At 37.6% G+C, this 26,224-nt stretch overlaps 1 protein-coding gene across 2 annotated transcripts in view; it reads left to right on the top strand.

Annotated features, from left to right (window-relative positions):
- The window catches only part of pcxa (pyruvate carboxylase a), a 725,880-nt gene that overhangs the window by 59,507 nt on the left and 640,149 nt on the right, over window positions 1-26,224 (top strand). For both annotated transcript variants that reach the window (XM_051932342.1, XM_028802434.2), the window contains exons 2-6: window positions 4,011-4,146; window positions 6,520-6,704; window positions 8,714-8,879; window positions 14,933-15,196; window positions 15,496-15,647. In XM_051932342.1, the coding sequence (XP_051788302.1) occupies window positions 4,011-4,146; window positions 6,520-6,704; window positions 8,714-8,879; window positions 14,933-15,196; window positions 15,496-15,647 (903 nt within the window). The remainder of the gene's footprint in view (window positions 1-4,010; window positions 4,147-6,519; window positions 6,705-8,713; window positions 8,880-14,932; window positions 15,197-15,495; window positions 15,648-26,224) is intronic.

Here is a 26,224-nt window from a genome sequence, read left to right as displayed (position 1 = left end):
CCTGTAACCCACAAATTTTTAAATTTAAATAAATTTTAAGCCCTCATCCCTCGGTCAAGCATGGAATTTTCATGACTATCCATATGCTTTACCAACACATTTACAACTCGGCCACCCCCTCCCCCTTCATTCATAAACAGGGGCAGTAAATTCCTGAGTGTCTTGGCAAGTATTGTATAAACTTCAATTTATTAGAAAGTTTTGTGAAAATGTGCTTTTGGTTTTCTGTGTGAATATTTTTTGGTATCTTTGTTACTTCATCACTGACCTACTGAATGTGGATAATTGGAAATGGGATATTCCACTGTAGAAATGAATAAAGTGACCGAATTGTAAAATCTGATATTTTAAGAGAAAATATCCTCAGTGCTCCAGCTCTGCCTTGAATACAGAAGTTTAAGTGCAGCAAATTTTTATCTTTTATACTACAACTCCCCATATAAATCCGCATGGACACCAGAAGGTGGCAAAAACTCTACCCTGGATAATTAGACTGCTTCCGACAAAGTGAAAACCGGGATTTTAAACAGGAGGCAAAATCAGATAGAAAACATTATTGTGGATGAGCGGAGAGCCATAAATTCACTAAGGGAAAATACAGAAATCATTATCAAACCAGCAGACAAAGGGGGTGCTTTAGTTATCATGAACACATCAGAGTATATACAAGAGGCACAAAGACAATTGTCCAGTTCTATGCATTATTACAAACTACAAGGCGACCCCACAGATCTCTGCAAGAAAGAACTAAAAAAGATAGTAACTTTCCTCTTGACATCAGGGATCATGTAAACAGTTTTTAATTTCTGAGAACCCCAATGATGGCATATTGGCATGTGAAACGTACCGCAAACAACATGACTTGCCCACAGAGTCGGTTATACAAATGATAAAATTCTCTGACACACAATTTATTCTCTTTTGGACAAGATTTCTACTTGCAACAAATGGGGACTGCAATGAGCTGTCGGTTTGCACCTCACTATGCAAACCTATTTATGGCAAAATTGGAAGAAGATTTTATGTCCATGTGCTTCTTAAAACCAATGCTGTATCTCTGTTACATAAATGACTTCTTCATAATTTGGACTGCCAGTGAGAAGAACCTCCTCCATTTTTATAATTAATATAATTATTTTCACCCCAACATAAAGCTGAAGCTGAATTACTCAAAAACAGAAGTCCGCTTCCTTGACACCACCATTCAACTGAAAGACAACACCCTTGTATCTTCTGTTTTTCACAAACCAACAGACAGACGGACCTACCTGAGAAGTGATAGCTTCCACCCCAAGCATATATAATGTGCTCCATTATTTTCAGCCAAGCAATAAGATACAATCGTATTTGCTCAGACCGACAGACCGTGAAGAACTGCAGGAGCTTAGACAAGATTTCATCAGACAAGGTTATACTCCCAAAACAACAGACACACAAATAAGAAGAGCTACTGCCATACGCAGAGACAACCTTCTGGAATACAAAAACAAAGACAACAAGAACCACATCCCCTTTGTCACCTACAACCCACATCTTGAAGCACTTCGAAAAATTATAAAAGAACTTCAGCCAATGCTTAACAATGACCAAACACTGAAAAATGTATTTCCTGAACCTTCCCTCCTGGTATACAGACGACCACCAAACCTGCAGCAACTAATTGTCTGAAGCTCCCTGAGTGAACCAACAGAAAATGGCACATCTCCCTGTATAGAAAAGATGTAAAATGTGTGCTCACATTTATAATACAGACCATATAATTATACTACAATGCCGACTAGAACATCGCATAAAGGGATCATTTTCCTACAGATCATCTAATGTGGTCTACTTAATTCTCTGCAAGAAATGTCCTGACACTGCACTCTGTGGGAGAAACTGGACAAACACTCCGCCAGAGATTGAATTTAAACAGGTTCCACATCAAGCATGGCAACACAGATGTTCCTGTAGTGGCCCACTTCATCAGCCATTGCTGAGAGGGACTTTAAAGTCACAGTGCTTATGGGCAACTTCAGAACACAGCAAGAAAGAAAAGAATGGGAAGTCATACTCATGCTAAAATTTTAAAACATTACAACATGGTTTGAATAGAGAAGAGTTTTATGGCTAGGTTTGAGGATTGTTTGCATCTCTCCAACTGACACAGACAACCTCACTACAGATCCACATTGTATTGCAAAACTCATCAGAAACTTCAAACAACTCTGTTGGACAGTTATCTTATCCAAAGATCTTGATGTCTCACTTAAAGACTTACCAATGTTGTTATTTGTCCTAATGTGTGTATATAAACACAGGGAACTCCAGTTTCTGTATTTACATCTTACCTGAAGGGGGCCTGAGTTGCCTCAAAAGCTTGCATTTTGTATTTTTTCTTTTTTTAAGTTAGCCAATTAAAGGTGTCATTTTGCTTTACTTCTCATTGTAAAAATTGAAATTCAATCCAGACTCCTTTAGAACCCCCCCCCCCCCCAAACACACACACAGTTTCAGATTCGTTTAAATGGCATTTCTAACTTTAAAGAACTGACCGTTCTTCCTTTTGACAGCTTCCTGGGCTACAGTGCAATAATTACATTCAATATACTCTATGAAAAATTACCTTTAAGAGTGGGATTTGTTATACCTCAGAAAGAAATGGAATAAAAACATTTTCATGATTTCATAAAATGTGGGAAACCTTGTAATACTTGTGAAAGTAGTTTTTGTACGTGAGCTGGTTGATGGTTTTTTTTTTTTTTTTTTTTAAATCCAATCTTGTTTTTTTCACTATTTCAGAATTTTGCTAGATACATTTTTTTTGTAAATGGGGTGTGGCATGGTGTTTTTAATATACAGAGTAGCATTGTGTTTATTTTTCTGGGCCTCATTATTATTTGTACAGAGTTTGCAACTGTGGACTCTGGAGCTCTGAGGCAGAAGTGTAAACATCTGACAGTGAGACTGTCCTGAACAAGAAAAATATAGATCTTTAATGTACTTTACACAATAATCATTCAGCACACAATGTGTACTTATCTTTCATTTAGTAGACTGAAGTTTTACAGTATCACTGTCTTTATGTAGATGTGATTGTTAAGGTTTATTATGATATATGATGCTTATCAAATGAAGACAAAGTAATGACTCATTACTAAAGTAACACATTTTTTGAAACCTTAAGTCATCTGCTGTTGAAACAATATATTTGCTTATCACTGTCTAAAGTTACCTAATTTCAGGTAAGGGGTGTGTTTTGTAATATAGTATCTTCATGCATGCATTTTTGTAATACAGTACTTGTTTTTCAGGTGTGCAATGAAGAATTTACACTCGTCACAAAAAAAAAAAAAAAAAATGAACTTGTTTTGATGATTGATCAATACCTTTTTGTTTTGAAAATATTTAATGAGTGAAAGTAGTTTTTACTTGGAGAGGTTGCCAACAGATAACTAAAGCATTGATAGTTAGCTCATTGGACTACAGATGGAATTACTGTATATGCTGCAAAGTAAGACTTTAGTAGACCTTTTTGGTAAAAATTTCATATTGTTGCAGTGACTTAGAAATATATATTTTTTTTTCTCTCACCCCACCCTCCCCTCCCCCAAGAGGTATATGTAAAATGAACTAGTCTTTGGTTATCAAATGGTGGTCCTTATTTTGAAACTGGGTGCTATGTGTACAGTCTGTCTTCATAACTATTTAATTTTTTTCCACTTCTGAATAACATTTTTTTTCTTTTATAGGTTAAATTTGGATCAATTTGGTGTAGTAAATGCTACTCAGGCTGTCTTTCGAACCTGAAAAGACCTAATACATTGTTTTTTGCCTTGATTATAATGGAAAAAGTGGTTTTCTTGCATAGTTAATTTCTTTATAGTAAAATTCCTAAGTTTTTTTTGAACACTTTTAACAGTGCAGATTCTTTAGTGTCATATATGTATATGATATAGTTAGTGTGTTAAGTTTCGGAGATTCCTTACTTAATGCTATACTTTTTTTTTTTTTTTAATATATATAAACAGATGATGCGCCTGCAGTTATTAAAGCAAAGCTTAAACTTTCTTGGAGTGAAAAGAATTTCTCTTCTTAGCCATGTCTATCAGAGCACACAACGCGTGGAGTACAAGCCGATTAAAAAGGTTATGGTGGCTAACAGAGGTATGTTTCACATAGAGTGCATTTAAATGTATCACTATGCTATTACTGGCCTCAAATAACTAGACATTTGTTGTATCTGAAGTTGCTTTACACTCTTTCTTTCTTTCTTGTGCCTTAGTTTTAACTTGCTTAGAATAGACCACCCTTAAAAAGAACATATTTTAAGTTTCATTTTTTTACATGAAGTGCAGATTTCCCATGTGTGGAGTCTGTCTGATTGTAAACTGTAATATTCGATTTCAATTTTTTTTATCCTTAAATTCCTGATTTAATTGTGTGTGTATATAGAGAGAGAGAGAGGTGTATATATAATGAGATCTTGGGGATGGGACCCAAGTCAACAACAACAACATTTATTTATACATCACATTGAGCTACTTTTTGTATGAAAAAGTGCTTCAGTGTTTCATGCACACTTTATTCATATAGCCCAAAGGTAATTTTTATACAATATTTTAATAATTTTGTCCATGAAACAATAAACTCGTGCATACAGACCCTCTGGGCCTATGTTCCTTCAAAACTGCACTGCACAGAACTTCTTAATGCACTGTTCACTCCCCATCACGTGCAGCAGTTTGGCAGTGTGTTGCTGTTATCGTGCCTTTCATCCACAGCTCCCATAACTTCTCCAGGAAGTTCAAAGGGAAATTGAAGAAACTGATGGATTGTAAACGGTATCCAATTATGTTTATCGCATCCACTCATTAGTTTACAAACTACAAAAAAGATAGGGGGTGGGGCGTTTGTCAGAGCCCTATGTAAGAAAATTAAGTCAGGTGTAGAAGTTTTACTTGTGGAGTCATATTGGCATGCATAATTTGAAATTTTAGAAATTCAAGTTGGTGATATGTGACCTGTGCTAATCTACAGAACTGGAAATTCAATGTCTGAGGCAGTTAAATTTAGGAGGCTATTTAGCTTTTTCCAATAATGGTACTGTATATTCTTTACTAGATTGTAAGAGATGAGCATCTAGCTTATTTTTAAATGTCTGATTGTGCATACCCTGGTTTTATAGTTAATTATGCACAAGAGCTTTGCATATTATGATGCATTTTAAATTAACTTATAAATATGCAAAGTACCCTCAAATACAAAATATTTGGGATGTTAAAAGTCCTGTGCTGTGAAGAGCTTGGCTAACGTGTGTAAAATAAAGGTAGAGATACACATGTACAACGCGCTTTGATTTTTGTTTTATATTAAGATGAAATTTTTGGGATCTGTCCATTTATTTATACATTTATACACCCCCACTTTTCCCATTTAAGGGTCATGGTGGCCATTCTGTCCCAGCTGGGATCACAAAACATATTTGCACCCACATTCTCATGCCACACACGAGTTCCAGTTGACCTAATTTGCATGTCTTTGGTTTGATTAAGGAAAATGTGAGTACCCTGAAAACTCAAGACCTAGTCAGTTGGCGTACTCCACAGGCAATGCAATGGGAATCGGGAGAACTAAGGCAGCGGTATAACTGCTGGTTCACCCATCACTATAGTAGAGTTTGTAAATTATTGGTGTTGCCTAAGCCATTTATTAACATGGTAAAGTTTAAATCTCAAAGTCCCTTAACTAGAAATTAACTGAAGAGGTAATGTATTCCATTACTGACATATGGCACAGTAAATAGTTTTACATAAAGTGAGTATGTGACTAATTAGTATTTAAATTACATTGCAACCTCAAGGCTACATTATTTGCAGATTATAATGATTCTTTATTTTTATGAAACTGTGTTTACTAGCAAAGTGGTGCCACAATGACCTGGTATCCATAAAGGTCTGCACTGTTCCAGCCGACAATGTTAGTTGGAGACTTCAGCCTAGATTTAAACTCTCCATTGAGTAATTGACTTCTTTTTTAAAAAAAAAAAAAAAAAAAAAAAATTTACCCATATATCCAGCACAACTAATATTATAAAAAAATTTTTTTTTACATCACTTGACACTTGTCTCTGAAAGCTATTTCACCCTCTACAAGCCTATTTGAACTCAAATTTTAACTACATAGTTTATATAATGCGTCTTAAAGTGTATTTGTGTATTCTGATACATGTCATTAATTCTGATACTATGGTTTAAATTTTAAATGACTCATTGTTAGAAAATATACGCATTGGTGTAAGACAGATCACAATTTGTTAAATTTTTTTAAACTTTATTTTGCTTGAGGTCTTGTTTATAACTGTTCTGATTGTGGGCGGCTTTTTTTTCCTGCATATCTGCTAGTCACCAAGTTGAATTTAAAAAATATAAGTGTGGCATGTCTGTATCATTCTATTTAGTGGCAAGTGATGGAAATGACAGGCTGATTTATTTTTACATCTATGTGTACCTACATATTAGTTTGTCTGTCTTCCACCAGGTGAAATTGCAATTCGTGTTTTTCGTGCCTGTACGGAATTGGGCATCCGTACTGTAGCTGTGTACTCTGAACAGGACACTGGACAGATGCATAGGCAGAAAGCAGATGAAGCCTATCTAATTGGAAAAGGTTTGCCACCCGTTGGTGCTTATTTGCATATACCTGATATAATTAAAGTTGCCAAGGTAAGATTGATTCCTTACTGCTATGTAGCAATACAATAATGTTGAGCAACTGCAAAAGTGCTTACATTTGTTAAACATTTAAATAATGAACAAGAATTTCATGTGGGTTTTGCCAATCTAGTCCTGTTTTAACTACGGTACACTATAGTGGACAAGTTTAATTATACATGACTGTTCCTTAAATCCTATTTAAGATTGTTAAAATTCCTGTGGCTTGGCAGCAAATTGAATAACATTTTTGGAATTATTTGTCTCTGTAAGCATTCCTTAATCATTGATTCAAAGTAACTTCCAGTTGAGTCCAGCATGATTAAGTTTAGAATAAATTTAATTGTGGAACATTTTCTCTGACAACTAACCATAGTTTTGTAAAGATTCTCTGCTAGTAACCATTTTCTTTGTAGTTTATGCTCAGAATAGTTTATGGAATGAACTTTCACTCTTGACAGCTTTATAAAATTTATTAACCCAACTCACTGGTAGAAGCTTTTAATTAGGGCATTTTAAACTGTTTGTAAACACTTTGCTTAATACTCCAAAGGAAAATGTATTATCCAGGGAAAAATGTAGAACCAGGTTAGATCAACCTTCCATGTTAAACAGTTTTTATTGGAAGATGCTTAAATCTTACTAATTTTTAAACAGATTTTAACTGTTATACCCTTACAGTATGTCGGCAAGATTGTCTTTCTGGGGGAGAGCTTGTGTTATCTGGCTTAGGGCATCAAATGACCCAGGACTGCACAAGATATGGTGACCTGCAACATACATTGTGTTGCACCTTGGTTTACTTCTTGTTTCTTTAAATGGTGACCTCTGTTTGATTAAACACGCAAGCTTGAACTTTCAGGGATTTTTTTTTTTTTTTTTTTTTTAAAAGTAGATAGACTTACAAAAATAACTTCATGTCTAAATCTAAAGCATTTGTTATTATAAGTTGACAGTGGATGCCTAGTTCTCTGTGTAAGTGTGTCTACAGTCGAAATCCTGCTGGGATTTTCACATAAGACTGTGCTTTCAAGTGTTTCCTGTCAATTGAGCCACTTCTGAAACATTCTGCCAATAGATTTGTGACAAGATATAGCCAGTAGAAATGACAAGACAGACTGTTACTCCAGCTAAGTTGTTGTTGTTGTGGCATATTTGGGTGGCCATCAGTTTGTCTATAGTATAACAATGGTGTAAAAAAAAAATAAAATGTCGGAATGTCCAGCTCATCCAGCTACTTGTTTCAGGCAAATTTTTGACACTCCCGTCAGTGTGCATAATGTGATTCTGGGCTATTTCATAACCTGTTTATTTCATGGCAAGCAGTCATTTAAGCAAGAGAGAAAACTTGTAAGATTAAAAGGTACTTGTTGATTATGGGGGTCTGTTAAATTTTTGAAGAGGTGATGTGCCTGAAGTTACTGACCTAGATGGGTTTGTGCAGTGGTTCCATGTGTGTATTTATTGGTTGGAATCTGAGTCACCTAGGTTCAACAGACATTTCAATAATAGTATATAGATGAACCTATTGAATAAGTTAGGAGCCTATAGTGTTTCAGATTCTCCTGTGTTCAGCCACATAGACTGAGCCAGTTCACCACCCTTCATTCATTGTTTAGTGGAATGTGACATTCCCTCCTCCAAGCACTAGGTTTTATTTAAAATATTTTGGTACAAAGTAAAATTCAATCCCTACCCAAGAGAACAAGAGAGGAGCCAGCAACTGAAGCTGCTCTATAAAAGGAGCAAGAAAAGAAGAGTATTCCCCGAAATTGAAGCTTATGTTTTGTTAACATTCCATAGTCAATTCAAATTTATCAGTTTCTAATTAAAATCAATAAACATTTAAAGGAAATTTTGCACAATATTTTTTGCCTAACTTCATGGGTCTCTATTGGCCTATTGTGACAGTTGGTCTAATAGTTTAAAATCTGTTTAGTATGTGGTGTTTTTTTTTTTTTTTTTTTTTTTGTAACTTAATGAAACCAATTGTTTTGTTTTATTATAAATGTATGTTGCAGGAGAATGATGTAGATGCAATTCATCCTGGCTATGGCTTCCTGTCTGAGAGGTCTGACTTTGCACAGGCGTGTACGGATGCTGGTGTGCGTTTTATTGGTCCATCTCCAGAGGTGGTGAGAAAGATGGGTGACAAAGTGGAGGCAAGAGGAATAGCTATTAATGCAGGTACTATATGGGAAGAGACAACTGTCATTTGAATAACTCGTACAAAAAGAATGACTCTTATACAGTGCTCTAGCTTGAAAAGTTCTATTCTCAAAATGTACTTCCAATTTTTGTAGGTTTGTTTACAAAATGTATCCAGGAATGTTCAATGAACTCTGGCTAACTGCAGCAACTGTTTTGTTTGTGTGTTTTCTCTTCTGCACATATTACACTGAGACATGCTTGCTCAGCTTTCTGTATTTATGCTCCTCATACATCTTTGCAGTAGTGGGTTAACCAACTTTCATGTATTTGGCAAGCCTGTTTTTGTTACCCTTATTGATGACATAAGGTTTTTTACTTGGTTACAGGAATATAGTGAGTTGATGCTTTTATTTTCTGCTCATGGAATGTTAAGGTTTTCCACAAATTTCACATTGTTCACTAAATTTTGTCTGCATGTATATTGTATAATGTGTGCAAAAGGAAGTCTTCATGGCTTGCTTTTGGCCATCTACTTGCTCCTCTGCCAGTCTATACAGCTAACAGACTAGGAGTTCTGATACATATGTTCTACCATTGTCTGCTAATATGGAACATAAAGAAATTGATGAGAATTGCCATTTAACCGAACAGCCTGACAATCCCTAATCGCGTTACTTATTTTACATAATGTCATCCAGTAAAGTTTTGAAGGTCCATTTAGTACTACGGCCTTCCCCTCAATTTTTTTTCTTCATAACTGTGCAGAGATAGAGAGCACTTTTTGATTTGTAATTGACACACAAGTTTAACACCAACACTGGCCTTAAAAGCTTCTGTACATAGTCTAGATATGATTAGTAATGAATCTGACTCCTAACCCTTTCTCATCGGATGCATTTGCAAGCTTTATACTCCATCCCCCAACTATGTATTCAAAGCTAAGGTGGACACCACTCCATTTAATTCAGAAAAAGGTCTTTTGTTGCATGTTTTCTGTGGTAGCTCATTTTCACACCCTATGTAGTTTTTCTTAACTCACATTTGTTAAAGTTTAATCACTAGCCTTGTATCTTATCAGAAGCTTTCTTAAAATCTGGACAAATGCTTTTATTGCTTCGTAATGGAATTCAAGCATTTTAGTGAAATATGATCTTGTCAATTTAAAACCATATTGACATTTATAGTAGTGCAGTTGCACTTGACATGTTACTCAATCTTTTCTTTATTAATTGCAGTTCTGCTCATTTACACCTCACCGCTACCCACAAACAGTATACCAAAGTTACAGGTGTTAAATGGCATTAATAATTAAAAGTCTAAAATGCTTGACAAATGTGTTCCTATGTACATCAAGCTTTATTTTTGTTAAATGTCTTAATCTTTGTCATCCTATAGTATTTTTCCCCCTCTTTATAATTTTACTTTGACTTGGTATACAGTACATTCTCCTCTCCCTGCTTCTGCTTGAAGTCTACTTGTCCCAGCCGTCAGAAGGCGACAGTTGTAGTTTTGCTAAAAAAAAAATTGTATACTGTACTCCAATGTGCTAAAATAAAAAGCAGCAATGCATATTTAACATGAATAACTTTACATACAGTATTACATGGTTGCACATGCAAACAGTTTTAAGGTGTTTTCCACTACTGCACAAATGTGGAAATCCTAAACTATATTTTGTTAAATTTTATATTTTGGTTTATTTTAGGCTTTTATTAGTGAAATGCAAGTATACTTTCTTTCTGGTCCACATCAAATGCACAAAAAAGCCAGTCCTGTAATCAAAAAAGTTTCTTAAAATTAACCTACTGAAAGTCTTTGGACTTATTGTTTAGCACTTGAGAACGCAAAAAATATTCTCTAATGCTTCCACACATAGATTGCAAAAGTTCATAATGTTCAATGTAACAGATTAATTCTAAGTAATGCATATTTATTTATTTATTTTTTTAATTAAAAGAAACTGTTTCCCACCCCAATGATCGTTTCATGCTGGTATCTGAATCCTGTAAATCGCCACAGACTCTTCAAGAATCCCACTCTAGAGGGTGCCGCTTCGTAGTTTATAGTGCTACCCTCAAATAGATTGGGATGGAACCAACTGCATTAGTTGTAGGGGAAAGTAAATCTCTCAACCAAAAACAAAATTGTCAAAATAAGTGTATTTAATACCTGCATTTTCAGTGTGTTTAGTTTATATATATATATATATATATATATATATATATATATATATATATAATATAAATATTTATATAAAAAAAAAAAAAAGGGTGAAATGATAAAGCACTTTTATTTTTATATAATGATAGCTGGAGTATAACCCAGCCACAGGGGATGCTCAAACCAGTGTGTTTCTTCGTGCCAGTCCCAAGCCCGTAAAAATGGGGAGGGTTACGTCAGGAAGGGCATCCGGTGTAAAATTTTACCAAATCAATATGCGGACAACGATACAAATTTCCATACCGGATCAGTCAAGCCCCGGGTTAACGACCGCCACCAGTACTGTTAGCCAACAGGTTGCTGGAGGAAATTGGGCTACTGTTGGCCGAAGAAGGAGAAGAAGAGGGGGGAGACATGTCCGGAGGAGAGGAGGAGGAGGAAGGTAAAGAGTGAAACTGAGGGCAGGAGCTTTGAATGTTGGCAGTATGACTGGTAAGGAGAGAGAGTTAGCAGATATGATGGAGAGAAGGAAGGTTGATATATTGTGTGTGAAAGAGACTAAATGGAAGGGGAGTAAGGCCAAGTGGATTGGAGGTGGATTCAAATTGTTCTATGATGTTGTGGATGGGAGGAGAAATGGGTTAGGAGTTATTCTGAAGGAACAGTATGTCAGTGTTTTGGAGATGAAAAGTGTGTCAGGCAGAGTGATTATGAAGGTGGAAATTGGAGGTGTGATGATGAATGTTAGTGCATATGCACCGCAAATTGGGGTGTGCAATGGGTGAGAGAAGATTTTTTTGGAGTGAGTTGGATGAAGTGATGAACAGTGTACCCAAGGGACAGAAAGTGGTGATTGGAGCAGATTTCAATGGGCATGCTGGTGAAGGGAACAGTGGAGATGAGGAGGTGATGGGTTCGGTATGGTGTCAAGGAGAGGGATGAAGGTCAGAGGATAGTGGATTTTGCCAAAAGGATGGACATGGCTGTGGTGAATATGTATTTTAAGAGGAGGGAGGAACATCGGGTTACGTACAAGAGTGGAGGAAGATGCACACAGGTAGATTACATCCTATGCAGAAGAGTTGATCTGAAGGAGACTGAAGACTGCAAAGTGGTGGCAGGGGAAAGTGTGTAGTTAAGCAGTATAGGATGGTGGTCTGTAGGATGACATTGGAGATCAAGAAGAGGAAGAGAGTGAAGGCAGAGCCAAGGATCAAATGGTGGAAGTTGAAAAAGGAAGACTGCAAGGTTGAGTTTAGGGAGGAGGTGAGACAGGCACTGGGTGGCAGTGAAGAGTTACCACAGAGTTGGGGAAACTACAGCAAATGTAGTAAGGGTGACAGCAAGAAGGGTGCTTGACGTGACATCTGGAAAGAGGAAAAGAAAACCTGGTGGTGGAATGAGGAAATACAGGAGAGTATACCGAGGAAGAGGATGGCAAAGAAGTGGAATAGTCAAAGATGCAGAAAGTAGACAAGAGTACAAGGAGATAAGTCGCAAGGTGAAGAGAGGTGGCAAAGGCTAAAGAAAAGGCATTTGAGAGGTTGGACACTAAGGAGGGAGAAAAGGACCTATACCGATTGGCTTGACAGAAGGACCGAGCTGGGAAAGATGTGCAGCAGGTTAGGGTGATAAAGGATAAAGATGGAAACGTACTCGCAAGCGAGGAGAGTGTTGAGCAGATGGAAAGAGTACTTTGAGAAGCTGATGAATGAAGAGAATGAGAGAGAAGAGTTAGTGAATCAGGAAGTGCAACGGATTAGCAAGGAGGAAGTAAGGACAGCTATGAAGAGGATGAAAAATGGAAAGGCCGTTGGTCCAGATGACATACCTATGGAAGCATGGAGGTGCTTAGGAGAAATGGCAGTGGAGTTTTTAACCAGATTGTTTAATGGAATCTTGGAAAGGGAGAGGATGCCTGAGGAGTGAAGTGTACTGGTGCAGATTATTTAAGAATAAAGGGGATATGCAGGACTGCAGTAACTACAGGGGAATTAAATTGATGAGCCACAGCATGAAGTTATGGGAAAGAGTAGTGGAAGCTAGATTAAGAAGTGAGGTGATGATTAGTGAGCAGCAGTATGGTTTCATGCCAAGAAAGAGCCCCACAGATGCAATGTTTGTTCTGAGGATGAAGTTTAGAGAAGGCCAGAAGGAGTTGCATTGCATCTTTGTGAACCTGGAGAAAGCATATGACGATTTTCCTTGAGAGGAGCTGTGGCATTGTATGAGGGAGTCTGGATTGGCAGTGAAGTACGTAAGAGTTTTACAGGATACGTATGAGGGAAGTGTGACAGTGGTGAGGTCTACGGTAGGAGTGATGGATGCATTCAAGTTGGAGGTGGGATTACATCAGGAATCGGCTCTGACCCCTTTATTTGCAATGGTGGACAGTTTGACAGACGAGTTTAGACAGGAATCCCTGTGGACTGTTTGCTGATGACATTGTGATCTGTAGCGATCGTAGGGAGCAGGTTGAGGAGACCTGGAGAGGTGGAGATATGTTCTAGAGAGGAGAGAAATGAAGGTCAGTAGGAACAAGACAGAATACATGTGTGTAAATGAGAGGGAGGTCAGTGGAATGGTGCAGGGAGTAGAGTTGGCGAAGGTGGATGAGTTTTTAAATACTTGGGATCAATAGTACAGAGTAATGGGGATTGTGGAAGAGAGGTGAAAGAGTGCAGGCAGGGTGGAATGGGTGGAGAAGAGTGTCAGGAGTAATTTGACAGATATCGGCAAGAGTGAAATGGAAGGTCTACAGGATGGTAGTGAGACCAGCTTTGTTATATGGGTTGGAGACGATGGCACTGACCAGAGCAGCAGGTAACAGAGTTAAAGATACTAAGATTTGCACTGGGTATGATTAGGATGGATAGGATTAGAAATGAGTACATTTAATAATAAAAATAATTATAATAATAATAATCATAATTCATTACATTTATATAGCGCTTTTCTCAGTACTCAAAGCGCTATCCACACAGGGAGGAACCGGGAAGCGAACCCATTCGAGGGTCAGTTCAAGTTGGACAGTTAAGAGACAAAGTCAGAGAGGCGAGTTTGCGTTGGTTTGGACATGTGCAGAGGAGAGATGCTGGGTATATTGGGAGAAGGATGCTAAGGATAGAGCTGCCAGGCAAGAGGAAAAGAGGAAGGCCTAAGCGAAGGTTTATGGATGTGGTGAGAGAGGACATGCAGGTGATGGGTGTAACAGAGCAAGATGCAGAGGACAGAAAGATATGTAAGAAGATGATCTGCTGTGGCAACCCCTAACAGGATCAGCCGAAAGAAGTTGATAGCTGGAGTATACTCTGCAGTGCCAACATGGTGAAGTTATGTTCAGAGTGAAAATTAAACTAAAACAAATTGGAGATTCCACTGTTGCACTTTGAGTTCATCTGGCATGTTTGTGTGTTTATTTTTTATTAGCCAATAGTTGAGCACCATAGATGTATTTAAACATTTAGCTGATGTTTTTATCCAAGGCAACTTGTAACCAAATGTTGCTTTTTTTTTGGTTTTCCAATTAGAGCACGAGCAGGTCAAGTGACTTACTCATGGTCACACAGTGTCAGTAGTGGGATTTGAACCCACAATGTGTGGTTTCTTCTAACAGGACAATTTTGTTACCCACCATATTTACCTGGTTACCTGTTTTCTCTTGTCTCTGCCCAACTCTCTCTGCATTCATTAGTTCCTAAACATTTCTATGCTAACTCCTCTTGGGTGTCTCCTGCTATATTGAACGAGAGCACTGCACATGTATAGGCAACTCCTCACCACCAGGAAGGTTAACTGTGGTGTTTAGTTGGGTGCCTATTTGTAGGGAAAACGTCTCCGAGCTCAAGTGTTTGTGGGCGTGTGTGTGGCATTAAGCACTTTTGTTTTTTTTAAAAAAAAAAAAAAAAAAATTTTCTTCGTCTCCTTAGGTGTTCCAGTGGTCCCGGGAACAGATTCTCCAATTTCCTGTCTCCAGGATGCTCAAGAGTTTTCTAATACTTATGGATTTCCCATCATCTTTAAGGCAGCTTATGGTGGTGGTGGACGTGGCATGCGTGTGGTGCGTAGCTATGAAGAGTTGGAAGAGAATTACCAGAGAGCCTATTCAGAGGCTCTGGCTGCTTTTGGCAATGGAGCCTTGTTTGTAGAAAAGTTTATTGAGAAACCGAGGCATATCGAAGTACAGATTTTAGGTAAGTACCACTTGTAACTTGGGACTATCGTATTTAAGGAGTATATTGAAAATGCAGCTCTTCCATGGTCTAGCTGTTATTGTATGCCAGGTTATTATTTGCAACTTGCTTCCATAAGTGATTCAGTAATTGAAGATCAGGGTAAGTTTTTAGTGCATGTACAGTACCTTGTAAAGGAGAGTTTCATTCTTCTTCAATCACTTTTTATTGCTGCAGAAGTCCTAATATTGCTCTGAGATGCATTTGTATTACAAGTATTAGTTATATATAGAGTGAGCTGTGTTCTTTTTTTCCATTAGGTGACAAATTTGGGAATGTAATTCACTTGTATGAAAGAGACTGCTCCATTCAGCGACGTCATCAGAAAGTGGTAGAAATTGCTCCTGCCGCACAGCTTGACCCCCACCTAAGAGATCGGTTGACTGCAGATTCTGTTAAACTTGCCAAGCAGGTATGCTAAAACCCCACTGCATTTTCTTCCATTCATGTGCATATCTAGTTTTGTACCATTCCCCCACTGCAGGGCATCCCAGGACTGACTCAATGATGCACATTGCAGATGATACATACTTTTGCTTAATTGTGGAAATGAGTGCATACAGCTAGTAAGTAACAAAATTAAGCTAGATCTCCTTTGTCTGGGTGGGGGTGGGTGGGAGAAAAAAAACTTCACTCCAACAGGCTAATTTGCAGCTCACCGGTCTGCCTCTTATTTTGTAGACCCAAAAGGGTTTTTAACCTTAAACTTATGTACCAGAAAATTTATAAAACACCACTAGTGGATCTTTAGAAATGGGTTTATTTTCAAATAATCAAAAATACAAAGAAATGCAGACGAGAGGCACAATAGGAAAGCAAGTCCCAACATGCCAATCCAGTAACAGGATGCAATGACAGCATAAATATCAAAACTGGCCCAAAAATAAGGAAATAACAGTCCCAATCAAATATGCCAAATTATGTCAATGAAAATGCTGCCTAGGCTGCTTCTGTGACCGAATGTATCGCCGGGGGCAGCAGTGTCGAAGTGGCCCCGTCTTTAGGGGAACCATCAGCAAAGCACAAGAAACATTACTACAATTAAAGACGGTGTATGTAATAAACCAATAAACAAAATTGACAAATATCAAAAAATATGAGAATTTAAAAAAAGGCAAGCACAAACACGATACATATGCTCACGTCAAACTATTTCTTCAGCATATCTGGAGTGCCTTATGACACTAAATCTAAAATATTTTGTGAAGAAATTGTTGAAATGCTAAATTCAGTTGAATATATATATAAATTTTTTTTTTTTTTTTTTTGAAAATGTGATCCACAAAAGCAGTTAGTGGGTGGGCCGCTGCCTCTATCAGATGTGTTCTCTTTTTAGTTCATACCACTTGGGTTGCTTTTATTCTTTGATAAAACCCTTCAGTAACCTCTTGGCTTTCCAGAAGGACGACACAGCATTAGAACTGGCAATTGCTTTCAGAAATGCTAGTAAGATTTGGTGTGTAACTGTTGTCTTGTGCCCTGTGTTGGCTGGGATTGGCTCTAGCAGTCCCCCGTGACCGTGTGCTACGATATAGTGGGTTGGAAAATGACCGACTGATTTTTATCACACCAAACCCCCATATTTCAATATTTGCCCTTTTAAAAAGGAATGGCTAATCAGAGGGAAAAAATATCTACTGTACTTTTTCTTGAGCATTCCTGCAGTTCTGAATAAGAATATCTTCACATTACAGTATGTACATTTTCTGTGATATATGTACTGTTAGGCTTAAGAATTGACTTACTGTTTCATTGTTAATTTTTAGGAACATTTAAGCTGAAATTCATGGTCTATATGTTTTTGCTTTAACTTTTAACGATCTGTATAAACATACACTTAATTCTGTTCTGTAAGACAAATATATAGTTCTTGATATCCGATTTCTTGTATTTTGATAGTGTCACGGTTTTCTTTCAGTAAGAAGTAAACTCATTGTTGAATACTTACTACCATATTAGTGTCCCCTGGCTATAAGGCGTTGGTTCTCTTTAAGTTTCCAGTTTGTTCAGTTTCCTACACTTCCTTAAGGTTATTAGGACAGGGGTCTCTGACTATATAAAATGTATTATGCTGTTTCACTGAAAAACTTTTGTTATACCATTTCTCAGTGTTGTATGGGGCATTGTTAAATAAATGTAATATTTGTTTAATTTCAAATTTTAGTGGCAACAGGTTTTCTTTGTTTGGTTGTGAATTGCTTATATTTCCATCCACTTAGTCTGGCTTCAAAATGTATTTGTACCTCATTTTAATGCAAATACAGTGTTGTGCTTATGTTAGCCACAAGAGGGCAGTATTTAGTGAGGCCTCGATACTCTGCTTTGTGGGGAAATCATACCTTTTGTTTCAACTCTTATTCTTAAACCTGCAGTGAGAACTGCTCATTTTTTTACTGCTGAATATACTCTTTGGAATGCAGCTTTTCTGTTTTGAGGTGTGCTCAGTTTCTCCATGTGTAGCTTGATATCAAATATTGTATAAACCCTTGTGCATTTTATATCTTAATTTCAAATTTGTTTCCACATGTTCTTTTAATTTTTAAAAATTCATCATTCACAGATCTAAATATGTGTTAGATGAATACTTGTCACTATTGTAAAGGCTAAAGTATGTCTCATGCAAATTTTCAAATAGTCTTTTACTACTAGTACTTTTGTGAATTATGCCAAAAGATCCCATACCACTAGTTATGGGCATAAAAAAATAAGCTGTTTTAAAAATAAGTAGTTAATCTTTTTTATTTATTTATTGGTACCAGCACAATAGTCTCCTTCCTGTGTGGGTTTTTTTTAAATCACTTCTGTACAACAAAATACTTTTAGATTAGCTATACTAATTACAAGGGGGAATTTGGATGCATTCACCAGCAGAAATATTAAAAACAAGGATACAGATACATAGGGGAGATATATTTAATTGATTTTATATCAATCAAAAAATGCATGTATATTGTACAGATATTGCAAAATGTACTTGTATTATCAGTATTTCGTTTTGGGACGTCCGGTGGAAGCATTACTGTGCCTGACAGCAGTGGGCAGGAAAGATCCCCAAAGGAGGTGCTGGATTGAGCCTGTTGCTAAAAGTGCTCCAACAGCTGCTCCTGGAGGGTATGATTCACTTTTGCCACCATCCTTGGCAACCCTGTGTCCAGGGTTAGCCCCATAATGGAGCAGGCCCTCCTAATAAGTTTATTCCAGCCTTGTTCATCTTTTTGAACTCCATTTGCTTCCCCAGGATACTGCAGCATAGAACAAAACACTGGCTAATACTGACTGATTTGTAACTTGCTGCACAGTCAAAACCAGAGATATTCAGAGTCTCCTTAGGAAACCGTCTGCTCTGGCCATTTTTGCACAGTGCCACGGTGTTAGACCAGTCCAGTTTGTTTATGCAAACCCCCCAGGTACTTGTAGCTCTGCAGCAGTTCCATTTCCTCCCCCTGGATGGTGACTCTTTATCATGCCAGAAGTCCACCACCAGTTTTTGTCTTGCGGATGTTGATTTGCAGGTGGTTCTTCCTGTGCCACAAGACACTCATCCACAATCTTCTGTACTCTGACTGGTCTCCATTATTAATCTTTGAGTCTTTGATGGAGGAGGAGACAGGACAGTTCCTTGTGGTACTCTAGTATTACATTCTACCATTTCTGACGCACTGTCCCTGAGCCGCCTCTGTTGGTTGGGGGGGGGCGCGTCTGGAGGGGTGGCATCAAGATACAAAGCCTTGAGCTTTTTCCCCAGTCAGTGAGGCATTGCTGTAATTTTAATTTAAAATCTGTTAATTTTTCTAATTTCTATAGAAGATGTTTCATTTTAATTTATGTATGCTGTTTGTGTAGTAGATTGCCATAGATGGTCTGTTAAAATGTGAACTATGACTTTTCTGTCCTGGGTGGTGTTAGTTTTGATTTTTATATTTCACATAAAGTCCAAGTTTATCAGTTCTAGGAGCATTTAAAAATGACATTGATGATAGATCTGAGATCAGTTCATGGTGGGTAGTAGTTTTTTGACCTATTGAGGTTGCATAAGTTTGGTCAGTCAAACACACTTTGACCAATCAAGAAGGAGATTTCCTGTATCAGTGGCTTTTTTTTATTTTTTAAATAGTGTTGTACACACTTGTTTAATCCCCTTTTCTAACTTCCAACTCTATTTCACCGTATGTTGCTAGAAGTGAAAACTCAATGTCATTGCTGTTCTGCTGTATAACCTGGGACTCAGTCTTTGTCTCACAGATGAAGAAATCAAATGTACTGGTGGTCATAATGTCATGAACAGTAGCACATGTCTGAGAGCAATGCAGATTATCATGTGACTTTGTGCCAATGTAAATGTTAAACTGGGCATTTTGTTTTTCTTCTGTACATGCTACTCATCTTTACTTAGACCAGTTGAAATTATTTAAGAAATATATAATATATCTTGTACAGGACATCCCAACTAAGAATTGTTGAATTAGGTTTGTATTTGCATATATGAACCATTTAAAAAAAAAAAAAAAAAAAAAAAAAAAAAAAAGTCTTCTCACGCCACTTCATTACCCTTTAATTGAATTTGGCCACAAAATTGGGTTTGTTTCTAAATTCTCTTACAGATAAAATATGAACTATGTACTGCTATCCTTTTTAATTTCAAGACGTCTGTTATTTCACTTGTGGACAAGTGCAGGTGGCGGCAACCACATTCTTTGTTGCTTCTGCTCACTCTACTGCTACGGGTTGGTGAGGCATAACTGTTATGTCAGTAATTGCAGTGATGCAAAATTGGGTAAAGGATCTTGATTTTATTATTTAACAGCTAATTTTTATATTGCTGAAAAGTAGCTGCTGGGCTCCTCATTCAACTTAAGAGGAACGCTCTACACCTTGATAGTAAGAGAGATGAAGAAAACAGCTTTTCCTCCAGGTCAACAGCTTCGCAGTTTCAGTGAGCGTCCTCTCTTCTCGCAATGGTTGTCACACTTCAAGTGCCCTGTCGGCTCCTGGGATAGTGGAAATCTTTGCAAATAAGTGTAATCAGTGCTATCGAACCGGGACTCTCTTGGTAAATTGCGGTGCACGGCTACTTACTGTCCCTTAAGATGAATTTGGGTCACTAAAACCCTCCAACATTCAAGGTTGCTTTTGTGATGAATTCTTTTAAGAAAATGGAGGATTTACATCTAAAAAGATGTACCGACCTCTTCATGTTAAGTATTAGACTTGGGAATTGTTTGGACCTTCTGCCCATTAAACATGGAAAAGCAGCATCCACATTTTTCACAATTTTTCGCTTAAATCACAGGCACATAGTACAAGGTTGTCAAGCAGGTAGTTTGCCCGAAACCACTGCAGTAGTACTCAATATATCTTTACTTCTTAAATGTTAATGTTTGACTGTTTAATAATTTATACGCTTCTTCTATCTTCTTCAAATTCTTTTATCAAAATGTTTTACTACTTAATTTTTATATAATTTCTATTTATTGTAAATGCTCTTTATTTGTTCAAAAATAACATTGGTAATTAACAAACTTATTTTATAAATACTACAGTTTAGTTTTTTTCCCTTGTACTCAGTAGGCGAAGCCACTGGGTAATCAGCTAGTGCTTAATAAAAGTGCAACTGCCTCCTGTCTGTTCTGGTACTCTAATTGCCTGGGTTTACAGATTTTAAAAAAAGCAAAGTATGAACTGTAGAGTGGCCACTGCCATTGTGTAACAAGACCATCTTCAGGCTTAGTGGAGAAAGGTCAATAAAAAGATGTCATTGTTGCAAGTAATCCACACAATTGAAAGCTGTGAACATTCCATTGTATAAAGGACAGCTTTGTGAGATCATTTTGGTGGCTCTGAAAGACTGAATTCTTGTACCTGGAAATGGCAAACTCTGTCCCTGTAGTTCTGTTTTTGACAAGCCTAAGTCCTTGACTGGGTCATTTAATTATTACTGTTATCACATGATGCTCACCAAATGCAAGTGGTTCAAAACTTAATTCACTTTTGTTTTCCATGTGCACTGCAGGTTCTTTGTCTGCCTCATCTAGGCTCCATACCTCTAGTGGTTTTGCAGCACTGACAAACTGTTGTCATGCGACACTGGGCTTTCTCATGGCTGAAAGTAGATTGGGTTTGTCAATAGATATTATTTTTAGTAGTGAAGCCATAGACTTTAAAAAATTGTTATGAAGCACTCCATTGAAATATAGTAACTACTACTGATTGCAGTAGTATTGTCACTTGTACAGAGTGCGGTGAAATTCTTTCATGCATGTCTGACTTGTATGCATGCTTGGGAGTTATTCTAGCTAGTATTTCTGTAGCTGAAATGCTGTACTGTGACACATTAGGGGAAAAAAGCAAACTACCAAGTGTTAATAAAGAAGTGTTTTCTCTTGTAGTCTTTCATAAAACATATCTTTCTGGATTTTAGTGAACATCATAAAAATTAAAGCAGTTATTGAGCTACCAGTCATTCGACACACTTCACATTGCCTCTTACTTTTTATCCACTTTAAAATGAGACTCATAGCATTAGGTATGTGAAATATTGTGATCTGATAAGCTTGATTCCTAGCCATCAAAGGGAGTGATGGCATATTTATAAATTGGCTTACTGTTTAGGAAGGATACAAGTTGCAATCAAAGTTTCATAATGAGAATAATGCAAAGGTACCGTAGATGTGGGATGCCGATGTAGTTAATTAGCTAATTTGTTTCTTGTGGATTGTATAGACAGTACCTCAAGTCCATCAGAAAACAGTGAAGCAAGAGTGAGTTAAATTATGCTTAATTGCACTGTTCACATGTACTGTACATATTTAAGATGGGAAATCATCTAGCCTGCGTAATTTTCTAAAACCCTGCAATGCAACTCTGCATATCTCTGAGTTATCACAACTTTTCTGTCAAATAAATATAAAATCAAATCTGAAGTCCCCCCCTTGTTCTTTGTTTTTATTTACTGTCTTTCAATTTTTTTTTTCCTTTTTAAAATGAGAAAAATTAACTGCTAGCCTGTTAAGGACATAGATGAAATTCTCATTGTGTGATGAGCAACGGAGTAATGTGCCCTTCTTAAAATGGCATGGATACACTATTTTGCAATATATATGTTCTCTCAAGGTGCAGACCCATTTTTCAAGCTAAACATTTTGCACATTGGTTTATTTGGTAGTTTTAAGGCTTTTCTTTATAATGGGACTCTGTTACCTTTCACCTCAACTATGAAAGCCAAGAGTGGGCTAGGTGTGTTTTTTTTTTTTTAAATTTTTTTTATTTTATTTATTTATAAGATATACTTCACTTTAGAATGCAATCTCATATTTAGCAGATTTTTTTTTTGTGATCAACTTAAGTAAAGACAAATTGACAGGTTATATATCAATAAATGGGCATAGCATACAAAGTAAACCAACCTACCCTCTCCCATCCAGCCTGAGTCAAGGGATTAAGAAAGAAACAGAAAAAAAATCAAGGAGTTACAAGATGAGATTTTCACAAATGAACCTCGGCCAGACCAGGATTCAATTACATTACTGGAAGCACCATTAATCTGTGCTGCAGACCACTCTAAATGTATTAGGTTGTAGAAAGAAGAGTGCTAGTTTTCGACAGTGCTGCATTCTGGTATTTTCCAGCAGGAGGCAATGATTAGTTTGGCTGCCAGGGTACCTTGACAGAATAACTTTCATTCAGAGGCTTTGAGTAGAAGCTTAGAAAGGTTGTAAAAAAAGATTTGATGGTAACAGAGTATTACTGCAGGAAAGAAAAATACAGTAGGTGACATACATGTGTCCAAAAGGAAGACAAGGGGACAGTGCCAGAACATGTGGAGAAAAGTCCCAGGTTAAACCAAAGGAAGATAATTGACTGAGAGGATTAGCTGTGAGGCCCATCAAACAGACTGCAGAGGAGTAGGATAGGGTCTGTGTAGAATTTTGAACTGAGTGCCCTGGTAGTTTGGTTTTCTAAAATAAAACATGAATAGTTTCCCATGAAAGAGGTGAAAGGACAGTAGAGGTCAAAATCAAGGAGTGGCTTATAGTGTGGAGGGTAGAGACTTAGGGATGAAATTCACATGGCCAGACACCTATTAGAAGAACAGAGTTATGAAATATAGGTGTGTGTGAGTGCCATTTTCCAAGGGGTGAAAGTAACTTTTCCACACAATGCCATATGTTGATGGAATATGACAAAATGAGTCCCAAGAAAAGTTGGGTGGCTTTAGACTTCCGGGAGGTAAACGGAGCACTTTGAAGAGAGAGTGGGAAAGCAAGGGAGGATTGTATAGGGCACCATGGAGGGTGATGAGGGGGGAGGACACAGCCATGATAAAATAGGGTGGAGGGTGAAAGCCTAATGGTATAGTTCTAGGGCAGGCAGCGCTACACCTGCACTCAGTCTATCTATAATCAGGGTTGAATGTTTAAGGTTTGGTCTCTTGCAATTCCAGAGAAACCTTGATCATTTTCCTAACTTGGAACCAATATTTAGTAGGAGATGGAAGTGGCAGCATGGAGTTAATGAAGTTGAAACTGGGTACAGTGTTCAGTTTGATAATGGCCGAGCGAGATTGAAAAGAGACCGGGCGAGTTTCAACCAGGTGTTTATACAGGCTTTTACATCAGCAAAGATACAGTCATAGTTAGATGATATGTCTGAGATTGAGGCAGTAATATTAACTCACAAATATCTTTTATGCTACTAGATACAGGGATGATAGACAGTAGGGAGAATTGATAGCACATCATTATGGGTCAAGAGAGGCTATAATTTTGTAACCTGGCAGAACTTTGAAACACCTGAACAGTTCTAGCACACAAGGGATGTCACTCGAGGGCATTACCTACACAGAGGAGGATGTCTTCCACTTAGAAGGATATTATGTGACTTGAATTTGAATTTGTAATAGTAGTTAAAAGCTTGGAATTACGGACAACAATTGTGAGCAGTTTGTCAAAGGACAGCGTTGTCTAGATCCCTTACTAATGGAGAAGGGATGTGAGATATTTGAATTAGACAAGATAACTGGGGGGGGGGGGGGGTTATCATCAGTAAATAGTTTTGGAGTAGTAATCTATGAATTCAATATTTATTATCAATGGTTCTTTATAAATTAGAGCCAGGGTTAGTATGGGTAGAAGGTATGGAAGTGAAGGAGTTTTTCTTAATCCTAGTGCAAGAAGTTTGCTCAGCCTATGGGCACGGAGATATGATAGTGAGCCCTAGCACGGTGAATTAAGAATTCAGTTCTTTGGATTAACAGGCTATTAAATTCAGATTTGGTGTTTAGCAGTCAGTGATTTGTGTTCTGTTACCCACAAGGGGGCGTGCTCTTTCTAAGGATGAAAGTTTACTCGTTATTTTATTTTTTGGAGTTTAGTACATGCTAAATGTGAGGAAAAGGAAATGGTACAGTCCTGAATGAAACCTTTAATTGCCTCCCAGATGGCGTCTGCATTATCTATAGAGCCAATATTGAATGATATGAACTCCTCTAGTTTGACAGCAAGTTTTTAGCAAAATGGTTTATTTTTCAGTAGAAATGTTGAATTTCCACCTTGAGGCACAAGATGTTAAAAACTGAAGGATCAACTGTAAATGATTAAATTTGCAGTCCGATATAGCAGATTTGACCGATGAAGCTTCTGAGGCCAATGAAGCCAGGTTGCGTGATGTGAAAATATATAATCTGTGTGAGACTGTTAATTATGACTGGAAGAGAAAAAATCCTTCTCTGACTGAAGTATAAGTAACAGAAATGAATCCATTAAATTAAGATTGGTAGTAAAATTACATAAAGAATATGTAGAGTGAGGTGTACATTTGCCGACTGGTGGTGTTTATTAGTCCAGCAATGGATTTAAGGTGGTGTTTGTGTCCATGCCGACCAGAAGTCCACAGTTGGAGAACTTAAAACAATCTGGTTTATGGTAGAGCGAGGTGAAATGTGGTATATCATATGTGGAAACGTAGAGTAATTTCAACTCCTAGCTTGGACATCAAGTAAGAAAATTGGACCCGTGCTGTCACTACCAGATTCCCAAAACTTTAATTTGTAAGGTATAGAGTTGGTAGAATAAGAGTGCCATATCTTTTAGAATGAGCTGAGGAAGATGCCGCAATTCTGTACGGCTTATTAGAGTGGGAGACGTCTGTGGCCAACAGGAGTGACTCTTGAACTAAAGCCATGTCCACGTGGGGACAGTGGTGTAGATCAAGGAGGCAAGCACACTGCTGACCAGAGTTCAGGGCCCTGATGTTCCACAAAATGTTAAGCTTTGCCAAAATTAGACTGAGAAAAGAGACAGGCAGAAGACAGAATGGAATGACAAGAAATGGAAGTAATACTATGTTGTGTTGTGGCAATGAGTAATGTCACAAACCTTAAAACCAAAAGTCTCCCCAGCTCAGGTCCCTTCACAAACCCACCCCAACTGGCCCACAAACTACCTCCAGTGGCAGGAACCCCACAATAAGTAAACACATAAAAGCAGAAGCAAGCCGTGATGGCCCAAACAACCCCCAATAACCACAAATCCCATCCCTGACTGATCCTCAAACCACTCCTTGATGCAGGCCTCTCAGGAGTGTAAAAAATGGAACTACCAAAAAATAAGAGCAAGAAGTGAGGCCAAAAACTGGGCAGACCCCCCTGATCCACATCCTTGGCCACATAATTAATGAAAAGGAATGAATTGTATCTTGAAATAGTATGTGCAGTGCAGAGAACAATAAACTCGTAGAGCAAAATAATGTAATGAAAGGATTAAGTATGGCACCTGGTGACCCACGATGATGCTGACGATGCAATCGGCCCTGAGCTCCCCTCACCTCTGTGTGTGTTAACATAGTGTAACATTGACATCATATGAAAAATATAAAGGACAGTTCAAAATTTGATTCCAGTCAATAATAATCAGGTAAGACAGAAACCTGAATGACACTATGACCGAAACTTACAGCGGTGTAAATCAGCGTGAATTAAGAGAGATTCACAGG

The sequence above is a fragment of the Erpetoichthys calabaricus genome, chromosome 1 (assembly GCF_900747795.2).
Source record: "Erpetoichthys calabaricus chromosome 1, fErpCal1.3, whole genome shotgun sequence".
Taxonomy (NCBI): domain Eukaryota; kingdom Metazoa; phylum Chordata; class Cladistia; order Polypteriformes; family Polypteridae; genus Erpetoichthys; species Erpetoichthys calabaricus.
The sequence above is the reverse complement of the archived record's forward strand: the minus strand, read 5'-3'. Positions and strand labels throughout refer to the sequence as shown.